Source organism: Ostrinia furnacalis, unplaced genomic scaffold (genome assembly GCF_004193835.3).
Source record: "Ostrinia furnacalis isolate ACB-3 unplaced genomic scaffold, ASM419383v2 OfSCF2810, whole genome shotgun sequence".
NCBI classification, from domain to species: domain Eukaryota; kingdom Metazoa; phylum Arthropoda; class Insecta; order Lepidoptera; family Crambidae; genus Ostrinia; species Ostrinia furnacalis.
Window position 1 is genome coordinate 416,481 of NW_021133049.1, and position 17,156 is coordinate 433,636.

Genomic DNA, 17,156 nt, shown 5'->3' on the forward strand with positions numbered 1-17,156 from the left:
CGGCATAATTTTGTTTACGTTTGCCGCATCAAGATATGCAGGCCTCTGTCTGCTAATGTGAAGGCGCCCTAAGACAGCCTTGAATAAGCCGGGGTCCCGCGGAATCCTTCCGGAATAAATTATCCCTCTTCGCCGCATCCTTTGTTCCGCGATGTGCCGGGTATGGCTGACCCGACTACCAACTGAATTGGTACAGTTCACATCACATCAGACCATACATTTTTGTAGCAAAAGATCCCTTATTACAAGGACGTAAGAAGTCACAGTGTACAGCTTGACGTGCTCTGTGCATCCCTCGTTAGGTCGAGTTGCTTTTGCGCTTTGTCGACCGGGCCTGCAGGTAGTGTATTTTCAAATAGATCGAGAATTGTTTCTAACTGGAGGTCCCCTGCCTGTACCATGAACATTACTTTCTAACTCGATATCCCCTGTAAGTAGTACGATGAAAACTAAACAGTGTGCTTACCATGAGTTTACGTTAGGTGTGCTCGCTAGCGAGTACGTCAAAAAAATCTATGAAGATTTTATTTCTTGAAAGTAGCCACTAGGGGCGCTGCACAATATGTCATACGTTTAATGTCATTTTTTTACGCAGTCGCTAGCGAGCACACCTAACGTAAACTCATGGTAAGCACACTGTACAATTTTGGTTTGTACGTCGAACAATGATGGAAGACCTTTTGTATAATTCCAATACAATTTCATTATCTTCAATGTAAGGATTCCATCACATAAAATATTTTATGTTGGTGATATAACCAAAGCATGTGCAGAATAAATTTAGAGAAATAACTATATTTCCTGTATTTCAGTCACATATTTCGCTACATCTTTAGCTTCTAGGTCTAGTTACCACGTAACTTAGTCAGTGCCCAAGGTATAGAAGTGGCACGGGAGGGGTGACGTTGACATAATATGGACAGAGTATACAAATCTGAAGCACACGCTAACGTTTGACATCAAGAAAGAAAGAAAGAAAGAAAGAAAGAAAAAATGTTTATTCAGTATCATCGACAATACACTTGCAATACTTAACATTATTTAACACTAGAAAGGCCGCCGTCCCATTTTTGTCCCACTCGCGAGTTTGATCGTCTCTAACTTTTTTATTTTTCAACGAAAGTCCATGAAACTTTTTGACTTTTCCTGATTTATTGAATTTTATCATTTTTTAATGTTTTTGATAATAAAACATTATTAGAAAAAAATTAAAAATCGGTTTTACCTAGAAGCGCCACTGGGTCATTTTTGTCCCACCTTGGTATTTGCAACAATAATTCGATGAAGAGTCCTTGTTTCGAGGAAATACGAGAATGGGGAGGTGAGGAACGTTTAGGTGACTCGTCACAATGCAGAAATGTAAATATATTGTACTAGTTTTTGCCTGTGACTTCACCTAGTGAGAAATTAAGTTTATCATAGAAAGACCTAATTTCTTGACACTTATCGTTGTTATTTGAGCAAATAACTGAATATTATTGTTAATTATAGACTGTATTATGTTATTCTGAAATATTAACAATAAAACTGCAAAGTTTTATTAAGATCGTCTTAGTATTTTTTGCATAAAAGAGTGAAAAAACAACAATCGATCTAACCATGAAACCACACTCACTTACTTCAAGTTCAAGGCTTATATCCACCCATTCATCCTTCCTATCCGTTCATCGGTTCATCCATCCATCAATTCATCAATCTTTATTAACTTTTACATTTATAATATTAGTAGGAAGGTGACTTCAAGACATGGGCCAGTTCATACATTGTATGATTTGATACATTTTTAAAATGTGTGACTTATAATTTTTTTTAAATTAAACGTACATACTTTTCATTGTAACTGGTAAAAAACTTCACTGTGTGTGTACGGATAACAGAAAAATAACCATACCTATAGAAGTTCACATAGTAGACCAGAGAGACAAAAAAACCATACAAAAAAAACTTTCATACTTACTTACTTTGTGCAAAATGTGCACTATTATTTGTAAGATATTTATTATTTCTTCAAAAAGAATAATGAATAGTTAAATTAGTAATTTCTTAATTTTAATACAGTATAACACCATGTAATATGTGACTATTTTTTTATGAAACCAAAAATATCTGTCTTTTAATAATTCAAAATTAAAATTGAATAAATTTATATTTTTAAAGACATAAGTACACATTGATTTAACTGTATAGATAAACCATTTTTTAAGGATACTACAAATAGTTTTAACCATAGTGTTCATGCCTGAAACTAAAAAATGTTACAAAATATATGCTGGGACAAAATTGACCCAGCGGCGCTTTTAGGGGGGTCGTAATCTTCGGCACTTCTAGTGTTAATGAGAAGGTAATTACAATGATACTGAAAAGGTATCCACTCAGCATGGTGTCGTAGCATCTCAGTAGATAATGCCACGACGCTGGTCTTCCGCGGACACCCAAACAGGGAGAGCACTACTGAGCACAACAATTGCTTATGAATCATGATACATAATAATATAAATACCTCATAAATACGTTACATATTGTACACCTTATATTTAACTCTTTACATAATTATAAGAAAGTTAGCACACAGTTACCATAACAACCATAGCAATACATGTTACTGATGAAACGTGGAACTTGAAGTGAGTGTATTTTAATTTACATTAATTTCAGTTTGCTGTCCTATAATGAGTCTTTTTGCAAATTTAAAAGGAAACCTTTGTATTTATATTTAAAAGAAAACAATGAGAAACATGTTTTAAGGGGTGGAGGGATGTTGTTCCAACATCACATAAACACTCCCGTGCCGCCCCCATACCTTAATACTGATACAGTTAAGCGCTAGACCTATAATATACATATTCTAACGATCATCATCATCATCTCAGCCATAGGAAGTCCACTGCTGAACATTCGCCTCCCCCAATGCTTTCCATGTTACCAGGTTGGTAGCGGCCTGAGTCCAGCGCTTTTCTGCTACCTTTATGATGTCGTCGGTCCACCTTGTGGGTGGACGTCTCACGCTGCGTTTTCCGGTACGCGGCCTCCACTCCAGAACCTTGCTGCCTTATCGGCCGTCAGTTCTGCGTGCTATGTGCCCTGCCCATTGCCACTTCAGCTTGCTAATCCGTCGGGCTATGTCAGCGACTTTAGTTCGTTTATTTACGTCTCATTTCAAAAAAAAAAAAAAATCAAAAATCAAAAATATTTATTCAGTTTAGACCACAAGTGGCACTTATGAACGNTGTTAAACGTTATTTCACTTATAATTACATAAAACAGTAACAGTGATGAGTTTAGAGACCTTTTATGATATTAAATTAAATAAAAATCAGTAAATAAATTGGGACAAGTTCAAATCAGCTGTTAGCGGTAGTGTTGCCACAGGAAAAAAAAAAAAAAGAAAAAAAGAAAAATTTCTGATTTGATCTCGTAAAGAAACACCGAGCATAGCCCTCCCCATAGCACGCTGTGCAACTTTGAGCTTCTGTATAAGGCCTATAGTAAGAGGCCACGTTTCCGAACCATAAGTTATCACTGGTAACACACGATTCTAACGATCACCCAGTCTCAAACTCTACTTCTGGCTGTTCGTATTCTCACTCTTAAGTTACGACTGTTCAGGCGTTGTTGGCTAAGTGTAGAACTAACGTGCATTTATGACGATATAAAACATTCAAGAAAAACAGTTTTTGGAGAGCGCTCTTGGGGCGGAATAACATTTCTACGAGTATTTCCAGCGGAGTCTCTACGGACCCGTATCATGAGATATTTGGGTTCCTATTTCAGCATTACGAACGATGACAAGGAGATAGCTAATTCGTTGAAAGTTAAGGTCACGTTTGAATTATTGGCTCATATTTCATGAAATATCAATTCATCATCATCATCATCATTTCAGCCACAAGACGTCCACTGCTGAACATAGGCCTCCCCCAATGATATCCACATCGAACGGTTGGTATCACGTAAACGCAGCGTGGGACGTCCACCCACAAGGTGGACCGACGACCTGATAAAGGTAGCAGGAAGGCGCTGGATGCAGGCCGCTACCAACCGTGCGAAGTATCAATTGCCTTTACGTATTCTTTTATGACCACGGAAAACATTGTGAAAACAAGCTTTTTAATAATTTGATACCTACATCAATGACACCATTAATTGTGAAGTGGTGGTCAACAAATGAACTGTTTCTAATATAAAAACACACATGCGGGTGCATGTATGGGTACAGGTGGGTACCTGTACCCATGTAAGAGTAGGTATATGAGTCAATTCCAAGCCAATATAAATTATTATCAAACGATGAAAACATAACCCTCCTGGCGGAGTCGGGTACAAAAATAGCTACCATTGTGACTCTGAATACTTCGAACCTTAGTTTTGGGAATCCACTTAATTATTCTTGATTACAAAGAGACATTATGTTGAGATAAAAACCCAATCTATATTTCAGAGGGGAATCTAAAGTGGGCAAATCTTTCATTCCTTATTCACAACATTGCTGAAGTCTATTTGCGATACTCCACTCTCAAAACTGTGCAACGAGGTCAATTCTTTCCTCTAGACCAGGGTTTCCCAAACTATGCGTCGCAACCCAGTGGTGGGTCGCGAGCGAATATTGTGTGGGCCCTGCCTGTAGAACGACGACACACCACCCTACCAATCCAACCACTGGGCAGCGGGCGAAATTTCATATAGGTATGGGTCCTGAGTTTGGGAACGTGTATTAGATGAGTCGTAACCCAGACAACTTTGGGAACCACTTCTCTAGACGTTTCTAGAGTGCGCTAGTAGTGCTAGTACTAAGCTAGTATGCTGCTATCCAGCTTTAAAATTTAAGGTTGGCTTCTTGTAGAATGTAGAAAGTTACGTGACGTGAAGTGCATAATGTCCGTATTACACTATAACTTTGTTACCATTTATGCCACTTCTTGTAAAAGCTAAGTTTAGTTTCAAATAACAAAAGGTATGCTTAATATCGGATGAAAATAGCCAACAACCGTCAATGACTGTTTTGGAAATTACTAGCTGAAGCTATGTTATTATAACACGGTCTGAATATAATTTTAACGACAATTTGAAGTTAATAATATTGTGTCCGCTGACTACGGCTTATTTCATTTCTTACCTACCTACTTTACGTAGGTTGTGTAGCATTTTGATATTAATACTAGTTTGCTGATTTTTTCTGTGTTAATTATTGAAATATACCTATTTATAATATACTAATTTGATAGCATTACGTATTTGTCAAATTTCCCAGAGTATCCAGCCAGAAATGACAACAAACCCGCACAGGGGCCACAACGCAAACGTCACAAACCACAGCGTATTGTGACAAACTAATTAATTCATTAGGCCATAATTATGCCAGAATAAATACTTTCAGTGGCCTCGATCAACCAATAATCAAATACCGTGACGGCAAAATTTAATATGAAACTAAATTGGATAATTATTTTGTGAGGAACGATCTATTTGCACGACTTTCCGAATAACTTAATAAACAGGTAGCTGTCTGTAACTGTTACCTTGGATCACGTACAAATCAATTAAGAAAACACGGCTGAATCATTCTAAACCTTGAACCAGAACCTTAGAATGAATATTTTATTGTCTACCTACAAAGTTCACAATCACTATACTCATAGAGAAATTCCAACAAACTTTAAAAACCTTTTTTCTTGCATCTGAGCTCTACGTAGATAGGGGAAAACTTCAGAAAAGGGTATCTAATCAACAACTTCCTTGACCCTTCAGCTCCGATCCGTAAAACAACGAACAAACATAATGCACGGCTTAAATCATATGCCATGTCAAGCCCTAACCCTTTTTGCGAGAACGATGTCATGCAAACAAAACGTCGTATTTATGTTGAAAGCGATTCGACTCATTTCAGGGTTTCGTACCTCTCAAGAAATAAAGGAACCCATAGGATAACTCGGTTATCCGGCTGTCAGTTTGCCTGTCAGATCTTTTTTGTCACGAACGCGTGGCGGTATAATCTTGACATAATGTGTGACATAAAAATCAAACTATTTCTATAGTAGGTATGGAGTACATTTCCAAATATTTATTTAAGGTAATAAAAATGTACCTATCTTATAGCAAAAGATAAAGGACAAACCCAGAAAATCTTTAGCTATGTAGATTGTAGAAATTAAAAATAATTATTGGAGAAGGTTCGAAAATCGTTTACGCGTGGTTTTCTAATAACGGTTTCTACCTAATGGATATTAATTTTTCGTAAGTTATCTTATTAACTGAAGCAATGTCCTTAAAAGCATTTCATGAAATTACAGGTCTTCATAGTTTATGAAAGTCATGTTAGAAGTATTGAAATTTTTGAATATTTGATACTGTGAAAGCAAGGACAGGAGTAGAAATACGTTTATTTCTTGGCGTGACCTAATGGCATTGGCGGCAAGGTGAGGGTTTACTGTCTATTCGGCTATGTTTCTATTATGTGAAACCAATCCATCGTATACAAATGTTATTTCAAAATACCTATCATTTCATGTATCAATAGTTATATTAACACTAGCCCACGACTTCGCACGCGTGAAAATAGTTTGATTAATGTTTTCCGTTTTTGCAGCATTTTTTTAGTGCTCCACCATCCTCAATAAATGAACTATGAAGACAAAAATATTTTTTCAAATTGGACCAGTAGTTTCTGAGATTAGCGCGTTCAAGCATACAAAGATAGATTAATATACTATACACAAGGTACACAAGCTGCTCGAAACTCTTTATTAACAACAAAGGAATCCCTATTTTCTTCTTTTATTGAAAACCTGTAATCAAGGAGCGAATGGTGTATTCAGTTAATTAAGCAGTAAGTACCTACCTGGAAAACTGTAATCTAAATCAGTGGTTAGAAATATTGTAACTACCCGTAAATGGAAATTTCCATCGCTAATCAATATTAAATCTCGTTTTAATAGAGAAACACGGGTCTCTAAGCTTCACTTTTCATAAGGTACTTACTTATTATGTACTCATCCGTGTTTCTCTATTTTCATTGAAATGGAACGCGAAAGCTTAAAATCCTAAATCTCATTATATTTTCGGTTTGGTTGTAGAGCATTCTAATCAAATGTCTAGCTTAATACCATGTTATCGAACAAACAAATAACATTGCAATAATAATATTGTCCTACTGATAGCCATACGAGCAATACGAGCATACCCATGGGCAAAAGATAGCGACACACATTTTCCCTAACATTATGCAAACCACGCTAACTTATTTCGGCTGGGACGTAAATTAAATTGTACATTGAATATACGTAGATTGAAGTGAATACCTAGGTAGGTAATTAGCTAAAATTGTGTTGGTTTTGTTGAATGTTGGTATTGTAATGCAAACAGCTAGAGACTGGAATTCGTTGCCTGCTGCTGTCTTTCCCGAAAACTCTATAATCCGGGCCTTTTCAAGGTGAGAGTGAATAGGCACTTACAGGGCAGATATGTACCATCCTAGACTGCACCCCACTTAACGTCAGGTGCGATTGTGGTCAAATACCTGCCTTGTTATCCATAAAAAAATTGTGTTGTTTTGTGTTATTTCTGATCCTTTTAAATATCTACGTATCAAATTGTCTCCAAAAGGGAAAGAGACAAATACATAATATCATCATGATGAACATTCTGATGATGATTATTATTATAGAGACCTAATGACCTGACCTTTCATTAGGTCTCTACCGTAGGAGCACGACCCTCTGTTATGTACCAGAGACAATTAAATTAATGTTGATAGAGGATATCCAGATAAATCCAGAGATATATTTCTACCTTACATTAAGAAAATAATGCTAGCTCACACAATGAATAAATATTTTCGTATTATCACGGCCGTGACTGATTCTGGTGAAAGGTAACTGTGACATGCCTTTGTCTCCATAATTACTGTCACCAAAAGCTTATTGCCCTGGCTATAAATAATGAAGACAACGGTTAATTATTTTTATTTAATGTTAATACCTACCACCTCTATCTCTATTGACAATTGAAACAGTAATTCTATAAAGTCTGAAAAGCAAGCAAGCAGTATTGTTGGTCTGATCTGAATACTACCGCTTAAAGAGGCAATTTTTTCTGCACCATAATAATCTTTGAATAAAGTTTCACATAAAACTAAATCAGCCTATTATGTACAAGCAAATATGTGGGTAAATCGAAGGAAAGTCAGTTCAGATAAATTGTAACATTTCGTATTTCCTGTAACATCATGCGAAAACTCTCTCAACTTTGCTTCATTCACGTTGCCGCAATCTAAAAACCTCTTGTTCAGTCGAAATATTTTACAACTTTTCACGTTTTATCAAACCGTAGGTACAATTTTCGATTATAATTTAATAATGACATCAATCATAACGTTAATTAAAAAGTTACAAAGCAATTTTCGTTGTGCCGGTGTTTATCACTCACCTGAAATTTTCCAGTGAACTTTCACACAAAGACCTCGGCTTAGTACAAAACAGATTAGCCGTGTCGGCGAAATAAATCGTTTGCCGCCGATATCCATGCAAACAAAAGAAGGCGTACTTACCGAAATTTGGTTGAGAAAATCGGGAGTACTGGATCTGGGGCGGGCGCAACAGGCAGCTTAGGAGATACACACAGTTGGGTTTAGGAGCATTGTTTCACACAGATTAATTTTTCACTGGTCCTTGTACCGGTTAGGGGTGAAGGCTGGCGCGGCGTTCGGCCGGCCCGGTAGCGCGTTGGGGTCTGAGCCGAGCCGCCCGCCCCCGCCGCCCGCCCTCCGCGTGAGCCTTCGTTTAGTGTTCGCGCCCTTTGTGACACTTGAAACCGTTGTTCACAAATGAACCTTTTTGGCTACGCAAATATCACACAGACCGACAATGGTGTTGCTTTACTGCGCTTTTTGCTTTTTAAACAAAAACTGAATTAAATTTTTTTGACAACTTGATTAGCTTATGCAAATTGCAATGTGATATTGTTTAAGGAAAAATACAATAAGCGGAACCCCAAGTATTTTATTATAATATTTAAAAAAAGCGTTCTGCCATTTTTGAATCGATAAACTTTTCATTAGCAATATAAAATAGAGTCTTGATAGTTCTGAGAAGTTCTAATAAAAATAACTTCTGAGCTTAAGGCGGTTCTCTGAAGCGTCCTATTAATCACAGATAAGGGAAAAAATGGATGAAGTCGGATAAGTACCGATGGCTGATCGGAAGGGAGTAAGGACAAGCTTAACGAGGAAATGGATCTTACTATATCGATTCGGAGTAATTCAAAAATCATTTGCTTTCTTTCAAGGTTTCTTAGCATAATGCCATTGTAGCTTTTTAGCCTGATATGTATTCAAATATATTTGGAATCTCAATAGATAGGTATGTTTATTTTTTAGCAGTAAATGGGCAGCTACTTGTAAATAAACAGTTTTTATTTAAATACAATAACCACTACATTGCAACATTTTATTCGTGACACTTTTAGGTAATCAAATCATTAATTAAGATTAGAGAATGCATTCATTAATGGGAAACAAATTAAATTATTTTAGTAAGTATTAGTCCCAAACAGAAAGGCCGTCAGTTTTTAGCCCTAGCGAATACTTTTAATAAGCGCTACATTAATATGGGTGAACTTAACCAACTTGCAGAATTCATTAAAGTTTCGAACTCTTAATTATCAAGTTAAATTAATAGCAAAGTTGGTATTTACAATGTTGGTAGTGGTTTGCATAATACTTTCCAGTGTTTCTGAGGAGTTTAATAATTACATATACTTACTAATATTATAAAGCTGAAAAGTGTGTTCGGTTGAACGCGCTAATCTCAAAAACTATACTTTTAAAAAAATATGTTTGTGTTGGATAACCCATATAACTAGGAAGGCTTTAGGCTATTTATAATTACCCTACAGTCAATATGAGGCGGAGTAGTAAAGAAAAATGTTACAAAAACGGGACATATTATTCAAACTATTTTCACGCGTACGAAATAACGGGAACAACTAGTATAGTGATAAAATGAATACTTTAATAAAGATAACAAAAACTTATAATAGGTAATATGCATTGTAAATGAACCGTAATAATTATGTTTAGTACCTACCTACAGCACAGAATACATAATAGTAGCAACAGAAATTGCACTCCTTTGTGTAGGATCAGATGCCGGCATTTTATCGGTAATAATAATAATGCAAAATATCCAACGCACATGGTGCATTCGAAATCGCACCTTACCACTACGCTCACAAGAGCGCAATTTTTTTGTGTTCAGAATTGATCTACCTCTCAGCTCAAGCGTCAGGGTTGTATAAGCAAAGTAAAATAAATAAAAACCTAATTTTAAGAAGCATTTATTGTATTAACGATTGGTAAACTTTAATCTAGTGGTGTTTGTATAATCGTACCATCTCTAAAGTACCTATTAATAAACTTCAGTGTTGCGATAATTCGAAATTGGACAAACAGTTTTAAAATGTGTAGTATCGGAAAATAGACACGGTGAAGTAAAGTTAATGTTTTTATTAGCTAAAATAATTTATTTGCAACAGTTTTTTGTCATACGTATTTCAAAATTATTTAAAAAGAGTAGTTTTTTTTTAAATTATTTAAATCACTACAGTTAATTATTATTCCTAAATATTACGATTTTCCATTAAAGACAGTAACAGTGCTGTTGGAACAATAAACCTTGATTGCGACGATGATCGACCGAGCGTGTATAGAAATACGCGTGTGCTCACAGGCGCGTGGCGGCCCTGACTGATTTGCAACTTGAAGTTGTCGCGCGCTGTAGGTAATTATTTCGGCCGGCATAGGCGAGTGACGGAGGCCTGCCTACAGTAAATTACAGACATCGAAGTTTTTCATACTTTTCTCACCCAACGCACAAAAGGCCAAACCGTAGCAGCCGTACTTAAAATGCTTCAAGTAACAAATGGTGTGTTTTACATAGAATTTTTCAGGGAAAAACCTACCGGCGGCATCTTTTACAAACAGAGATAACGAATAGAATTTTATTTTCAAACAAAACAAAAAAGTAAAAGAAGAAACGAGGTTTAATTGGCTACTCTCGGCATCATTTCAGCTCCCATGAGAGTTGTGATACTTTGTGAAAATCAATCCCATTACAAGCTCTTGGGAAATCAGGAAGGGTTCAACATTAACATCAGAATGCTTGTATACCCCCATTCATCATATTTACGCCTTGTTTATGTTACTGCAAAGAAACACAGAGAAAACAATATTACTCGGTGGTTGATGAAACAATTTTCTACCTTCAAGTGTTAGGAGCAGAATGCCATAGAGATAGTTCTGAGGAAAATCATTATTATAGGAAAACAGTGTCTAATACAAATCCTATTTAACGAGATGCTGTACTTACTGTATTACACACTTTTTATTTGTGGTGCATTTTTTCGCATAAAGGTAGATCTCTATTGATTCAAAATTTTTATTAGATGAAGAAAAACAAAGTCAAAATAACAATTTAAAAAACTCACTAACAAAGCTCTTCACATGTTATAGAAAATAATCACTCGTAATTCACTGACACGTTTTCTTTAGCTCCATTGAATGTGGTACAGCTAGACGACAGCACATTAGGCTAAGCATGTTATTAATATAATTGTAATAGGTTTTATTTTTCAACAAAAATTTATAATCTGATGTCTGATCGACTGTAGGTACATGGTTGGTTAGTAGTGTTCGGGAAAGCGCAGGTCGGTCCCGCGCAGGTTGTCGTCGATCCACTGCTGCGCCTGCGCCGCCATCTGCTCGTCGAAGTGCTCGCGCCAGCCGCCCGCCTTGCCTGGAACGAGATTGAGCCTTATGATATGTTACAAAGAGTGGGTATTTGAAAGACAATAATTCACATTTTGTGGCATCTTTCATAACATTAACGCTCAACACGGTGAAACACAAAGGTCATTTCAGTCTAGGACAAGTTTGAAATCTGTCATGTTTCGTTTCCTATAGCATAAAGAAAAGCACATTTGGAACTCAAAAGTGAGTTGCAGTTTCCTGATTTTGTGTAGGTATCTCCGTCAATTTTTCTCTCTATTTGTGTAATCAGGCTTTCATCAAGGTAGCATCTCTGTAATTTTGTTTTTACTCGTAGCCTTCAATCTATCAGTTACTTCTAGCAAAGTACATCCTTAGATGAAATAACACGTCAACAAAAAGTACAATACTTAATAACTTTATTTCATTAGAGTACTAACCCTTTCGCATAAAAGACACGGTCTTTGCTACATTCTGGTCACTCAAGTGCATAAAGGGCTCATTGTTAACTGACTTATTCTTCTTAAAGTTGTCAAACTTGAGGTGTTCGCTGAGAGCCCTGACCTGCGCCTCGCTTGGCTCCTTTCCTAGAAAACGTGCTACGCGGCGAATGCTGCCGGGGAGGTCCTGAGAATAAACATTACTTTAAAATTAAATTGATTTTAAGTACTTTGGATGACCGGCACATGTGAGGAGTGTGACGAAAACTATACTGCTATTTGCTATAGAACTTCTAAGCCTTTGGGTAAGTATCTACACATCGATATCTAGCATCAGCAAAGCAGCGATCTTTTAGACATAGATTCCATAAATATTGCCTACTGATTGTTATTGATCACTTACAACTTTTATATTTTACCTTAATAAGATCTTCATAGAATAAAATAAGCAGGTTAGCGTGATGTCTCTGCCCCCAAACTTCTTTCAAGTGTTCAAAGTATGGACAATAATCCGCTGTAAATGTTCAATTACGTTAGTGTTACATACTATTACATTGTAATTTATAATTTTACGATAATTTGAAAATAATCAGCTAATACTTTTTATTAAGGTTTCAGATAAATCTAGACTGAATCGTGATACCCACCGTCACCCTTCACGAAAGACTCCCAGAACTGCTTAAAGTTACCGAAGTATCCAAAGAAGGCGAAGAGCTTGTAGTGGTAATAGTACGAGACGGCGACGTCCCGCGGGTCACGCGCCACGTAGACCACCCTCGAGGTGGCCAGCAGAGACGGGGGCAGCAGCGACAGAGGCAAGTGAGACTTGAAGAATCGAGGAGAGGGACGATCTGCAGCTAAATCCACCTCGGAACTTAAAAACACTTTTATATTCTCCTCTTTTCCAGCGCTCAATTCTTTAATTTTTTTCAATGCCTTATCGCCGTTGATGACATTGGCTCTAAAAAAGAATTACCTACTTTATCTATTCATATATACCTACACATGTTATCGTTTTTTATGTATCACTTTTCCCCAATAAATTGCTTTTAATTTCGTTTATCTATTTAATAAAAGCCTATAAATTACAAATTAATTTGTTATTTGAATATGCAGCCTTGTTCAATAAAACTTATCTTGGTACCTACTCACTCTAAAAATGGAAATCTGTTGATTAAAAGAACGTCCTTTGATGTTTCGTAATCAAAATCTTTTGCAATCATCCACACCATTTCTTGGACCCATGTAGTGCCTGCAAATTAAACCCGATTATCGAATTATGTAGTAGGTATTTGTTTTTTTCTAACTTCGTCAATATTCCATATTATATTCATAATGTTTTAAAGCAAAAACAGGTAAGGTACAAGCCGACGACGCAGTAGCAGCAGACGACGTGTCGCTGCGACGCACTGGTTTCTATGTACCTACTTCTATGAAATATCTTCAGACGACATGTCCCTAGACAATTTTGAGCGTGAGAAGGATGAATGTCATTGTTGGCCTATGAAATGCCATGGTTGGCGGATGGCATTTAATAGGTATGGTATTTTATAGAATTACAAAGAAACCAGTATCTTAACTTTTCAAGCATAAAATTGATAAACAGGGAGTTAAACAGGGAGTGACGAAATGTTCAAACGCAAAAGTCACGCTCCTCACCCGATCTAGGGAAAGACACTACCCAGATGTCATCCAGCCTGAGTGGCATATTGTATATTTTCGCTGCTTCTTTCCTATAGCCGCTCCGCAGGAAATAACCTTTGGGACCGACCCGCACATATCCATCAATGAAAGCTAAAAACAATCAAAAGATCTATTATGACGTTTATTATTTTACGAGTATCTGTCTTTTAGCTAACACAAAATTCCTCAAACCCTCCCAAGTTTGTCGTATTAGAAGACAATAAAAACTACATTAAAGGACACCACGTCCTATAACCTATAATGTAGTTTTTAGTTTTTATCCACTGGGATAAAAAGCATGATCAATTCACGCACCATAGATATGATTTCTTAACAATTTTTATATGTGTTTAGGCAAATATTTACCCGTATTGAAGGTTTTCTGTAACTCGGCGAATTCCTCAGGCTCCACATCATTTATAGCGTAAGGAAAATCACTGCTACTTGTACCGTGCATCATTTTGTATTTAGTTTCAAAATATTATGATGAAAACTACTTTAAAATAGGTAAGAGTTTTTAACTGAGAATGATAATTATCAAAGTACAAAACACGCACCGTTCTTGCCTCCTGTAACTAAGTGACTAATAAAATAGGTATATTAATGTATTTCTCAAACTGAAATATAACAGCAATTATTGTAAATTCAAATTGGAGTGACGAGAGGAGGAGGCATTTGTAAATTATCTTGTGAAAATTATCATATCTTAACCGTATTAGTGTTGGTTTCGTCATGGTAAACAGTCAAATATTTTTCGTATTCAAGGTTGTCTGAAAATGCAGAAAAAAATAAAGACATCTAATGAACCTTGAAAGTCAATTATTATGAATTTTGTATTTTTTAACTTTTTAATTTATTAATCTGATTTTTTAGCATGGAAATCTAAACAGTCAACGTAGATATTATCTAGTTCGAAAAAAGGTGTAAGTATGTAGATGTATCAAGTGGTCTACATAAGTAATGCAATACTATGTTTTCCAGCAAGGAAAAATTGAACCATTAAAAACTAAAATAAAAATCAGCTGTCATCAATCATTTTTAGACTCCAATGGTGCTATTGACCGATTGAAATTATATCCCAAGCAAATCAAAAGAGTGGATTGCTATTTCGCTAAATTAAATAAATGTGCCTATTAAAAACATGAAAAAGCTTTTATTGTCTTAAAATAAATATAAAACTTTGCAGACGCAAACATATCGTCTTCAAACTAATAACAGACTTCTATTATGTTGTTTTAACGAGTATTAAATGTAGACAATATTTAGTTGTCAATATTATTTGCTGAATGAATCTTTAGTAATGTATTCGCAATATTAGCTATTAAAATATTAGTCGCTATATCATCGCCATGTAGGAATTGTTCAAACTTATAACTAGCTAGAAGTAGCTATACTTTTTTTTTTACTTTTAATTTATTTATAACTAGCTTTCCGCCCGCGGCTTCGCCCGCGTGGAATTTTGTCTGTCACAGAAAAACTTTATCGCGCGCGTCCCTGTTTCAAAAACCGGGATAAAAACTATCCTATGTTCTTTCCCGGGACTCAAACTATCTCTATGCCAAATTTCATCAAAATCGGTTCCGAGGTTTAAGCGGGAAAGCGTAACAGACAGACAGACAGACAGACAGAGTTACTTTCGCATTTATAATATTAGTTGGGAAGTTGGGATAGTTGGGATTAAGGGAAAAGGAGATTAATGTGAATTAGAACGATGCAACGAACGAACTAACCCTGCAGGTAGGTCTTATTTTGCCGTAATATTTTTTACGTAACGTAAGTGCGCCTATTAACGACCCCCCAAAATTTGTATCCTATTACCGCCCTATTTTTCTTTCTTTCATAAAAGACATAATAACAGGTTCCAGAAAACACGTTACTTAAAAAATATCTAGATATGTTTATTGACTATCAAAACGATTAAAGTTTGTGTTCGTAAATAACCAGTAAACGGAGTTATTTCACATTAAATGGGACGCGCCCGCAACGGACGCACTTTTCATACTGACGCGCTCCCAGCTACTTAAGGTGCACCTTGTTATTAATTAGCGATTTTAACACATTTAAAATGAGTATACCAACATGTTTTTGCATAACAATATTAATTCGTACTTTAGTTTCCTTAATAAACCCTCAATATAGCCCTCTCGCTGTATTTATGTGGCTTAAATACAATTTTAAATAAGGGCGGTAATAGAAACACTTTTCATAATTTGGTTTCTAATACCGACCCATGGCGTTGTTAGAATTTTGATTAAGTTTCTTATTTTAGTATTTATATCTTTAATTACGCATTTAACCTCCACTTTGTTGTCTTGATCGATTCATAAGAATATTTCACATAATTAAATCAATTAACGCCATACATTAATTGTCATAGGTTTGGCATAAAACTGCAATGAACATTAAAGAATATCTCTAATAATGTATGACAATAGATTTTATAAAAACCTGTTAAATTCTAATTAGTACTTATTTGATATAAAATAAAACCTAATAGAAATGATACTTCACTGATCACGTCTTCGTTAAAGTAGATATTTTAGCTGGTTACTGTTTTTTTTTACGGTCGGTAATAGAATAAAGTAATATTCATACTTAATTCTATTACCGCCTCATAATTATAACGCCACCTGCGAAGACTTATAAGCCTGTCAGTACCTCTAGTACGAAAAACTTTCGAGTTCGTTTCGTTGCGTATTCAAAGTGTCATCGAAAAATTTTGTATGAAAAATTAAACAGCGCCCCCTATATTATAGCCGCCCTAGGGGGCGCTGTTTAATTTTTCATACAAAATTTTTCGATGACACTTTGAATACGCAACGAAACGAACTCGAAAGTTTTTCGTACTAGAGGTACTGTAGTATTACATTTTGTATTTATTTAGTTGCCGTCATGTAAGATTGACATGATAATTTCTTTCTTAATATTCTTATTAAAGAAACTTTTTATTAAAATTGTTTGTTATATTTTGAGATTTAATACAAAATGATGCACGGTACGAGTAGCAGTGATTTTCCTTACGCTATAAATGATGTGGAGCCTGAGGAATTCGCAGAGTTACAGAAAACCTTCAATACGAGTAAATATTTGCCTAAACACAATTGTAAAAATTATTATGGAATCATATTTATAGTGCATTAATTGATGTGACATCAAATAAGTTTTAGCGTTATATTGCATACATACATCTTTTTTATCCCAGTAGATAAAAACTAGAAATCTTTTGATTGTTTTAGCTTTCACAGATGGATATGTGCGGGTCGGTCCCAAAGGTT

The 17,156-nt window shown here is 35.7% G+C and overlaps 1 protein-coding gene across 1 annotated transcript; it reads right to left on the minus strand.

Annotated features, from left to right (window-relative positions):
• Nucleotides 1-11,673: 11,673 nt before the first annotated feature.
• On the minus strand, nucleotides 11,674-14,341 carry LOC114356482 (sulfotransferase family cytosolic 1B member 1-like). The gene is made up of 7 exons (XM_028309693.1): nucleotides 14,248-14,341; nucleotides 13,858-13,992; nucleotides 13,351-13,450; nucleotides 12,846-13,159; nucleotides 12,618-12,712; nucleotides 12,199-12,385; nucleotides 11,674-11,786 (listed from the first exon to the last, which is right to left on the minus strand). The coding sequence occupies exons 1-7, from the start codon at nucleotides 14,339-14,341 to the stop codon at nucleotides 11,674-11,676; spliced, it is 1,038 nt and encodes a 345-aa protein (XP_028165494.1).
• Between the last annotated feature and the right edge of the window lie 2,815 nt (nucleotides 14,342-17,156).

Bases quoted from the DNA above. Each gene is read 5' to 3' on its own strand.
- LOC114356482 (XM_028309693.1), bottom strand. From the start codon at position 14,341: ATGATGCACGGTACAAGTAGCAGTGATTTTCCTTACGCTATAAATGAT. The intron at 13,451-13,857 runs GTGAGGAGCGTG...TTTAATTTGCAG, and splicing joins AGTGTCTTTCCCTAGATCGG to GCACTACATGGGTCCAAGAA. The intron at 12,713-12,845 runs GTGGGTATCACG...GAACATTTACAG, and splicing joins GTCTTTCGTGAAGGGTGACG to CGGATTATTGTCCATACTTT.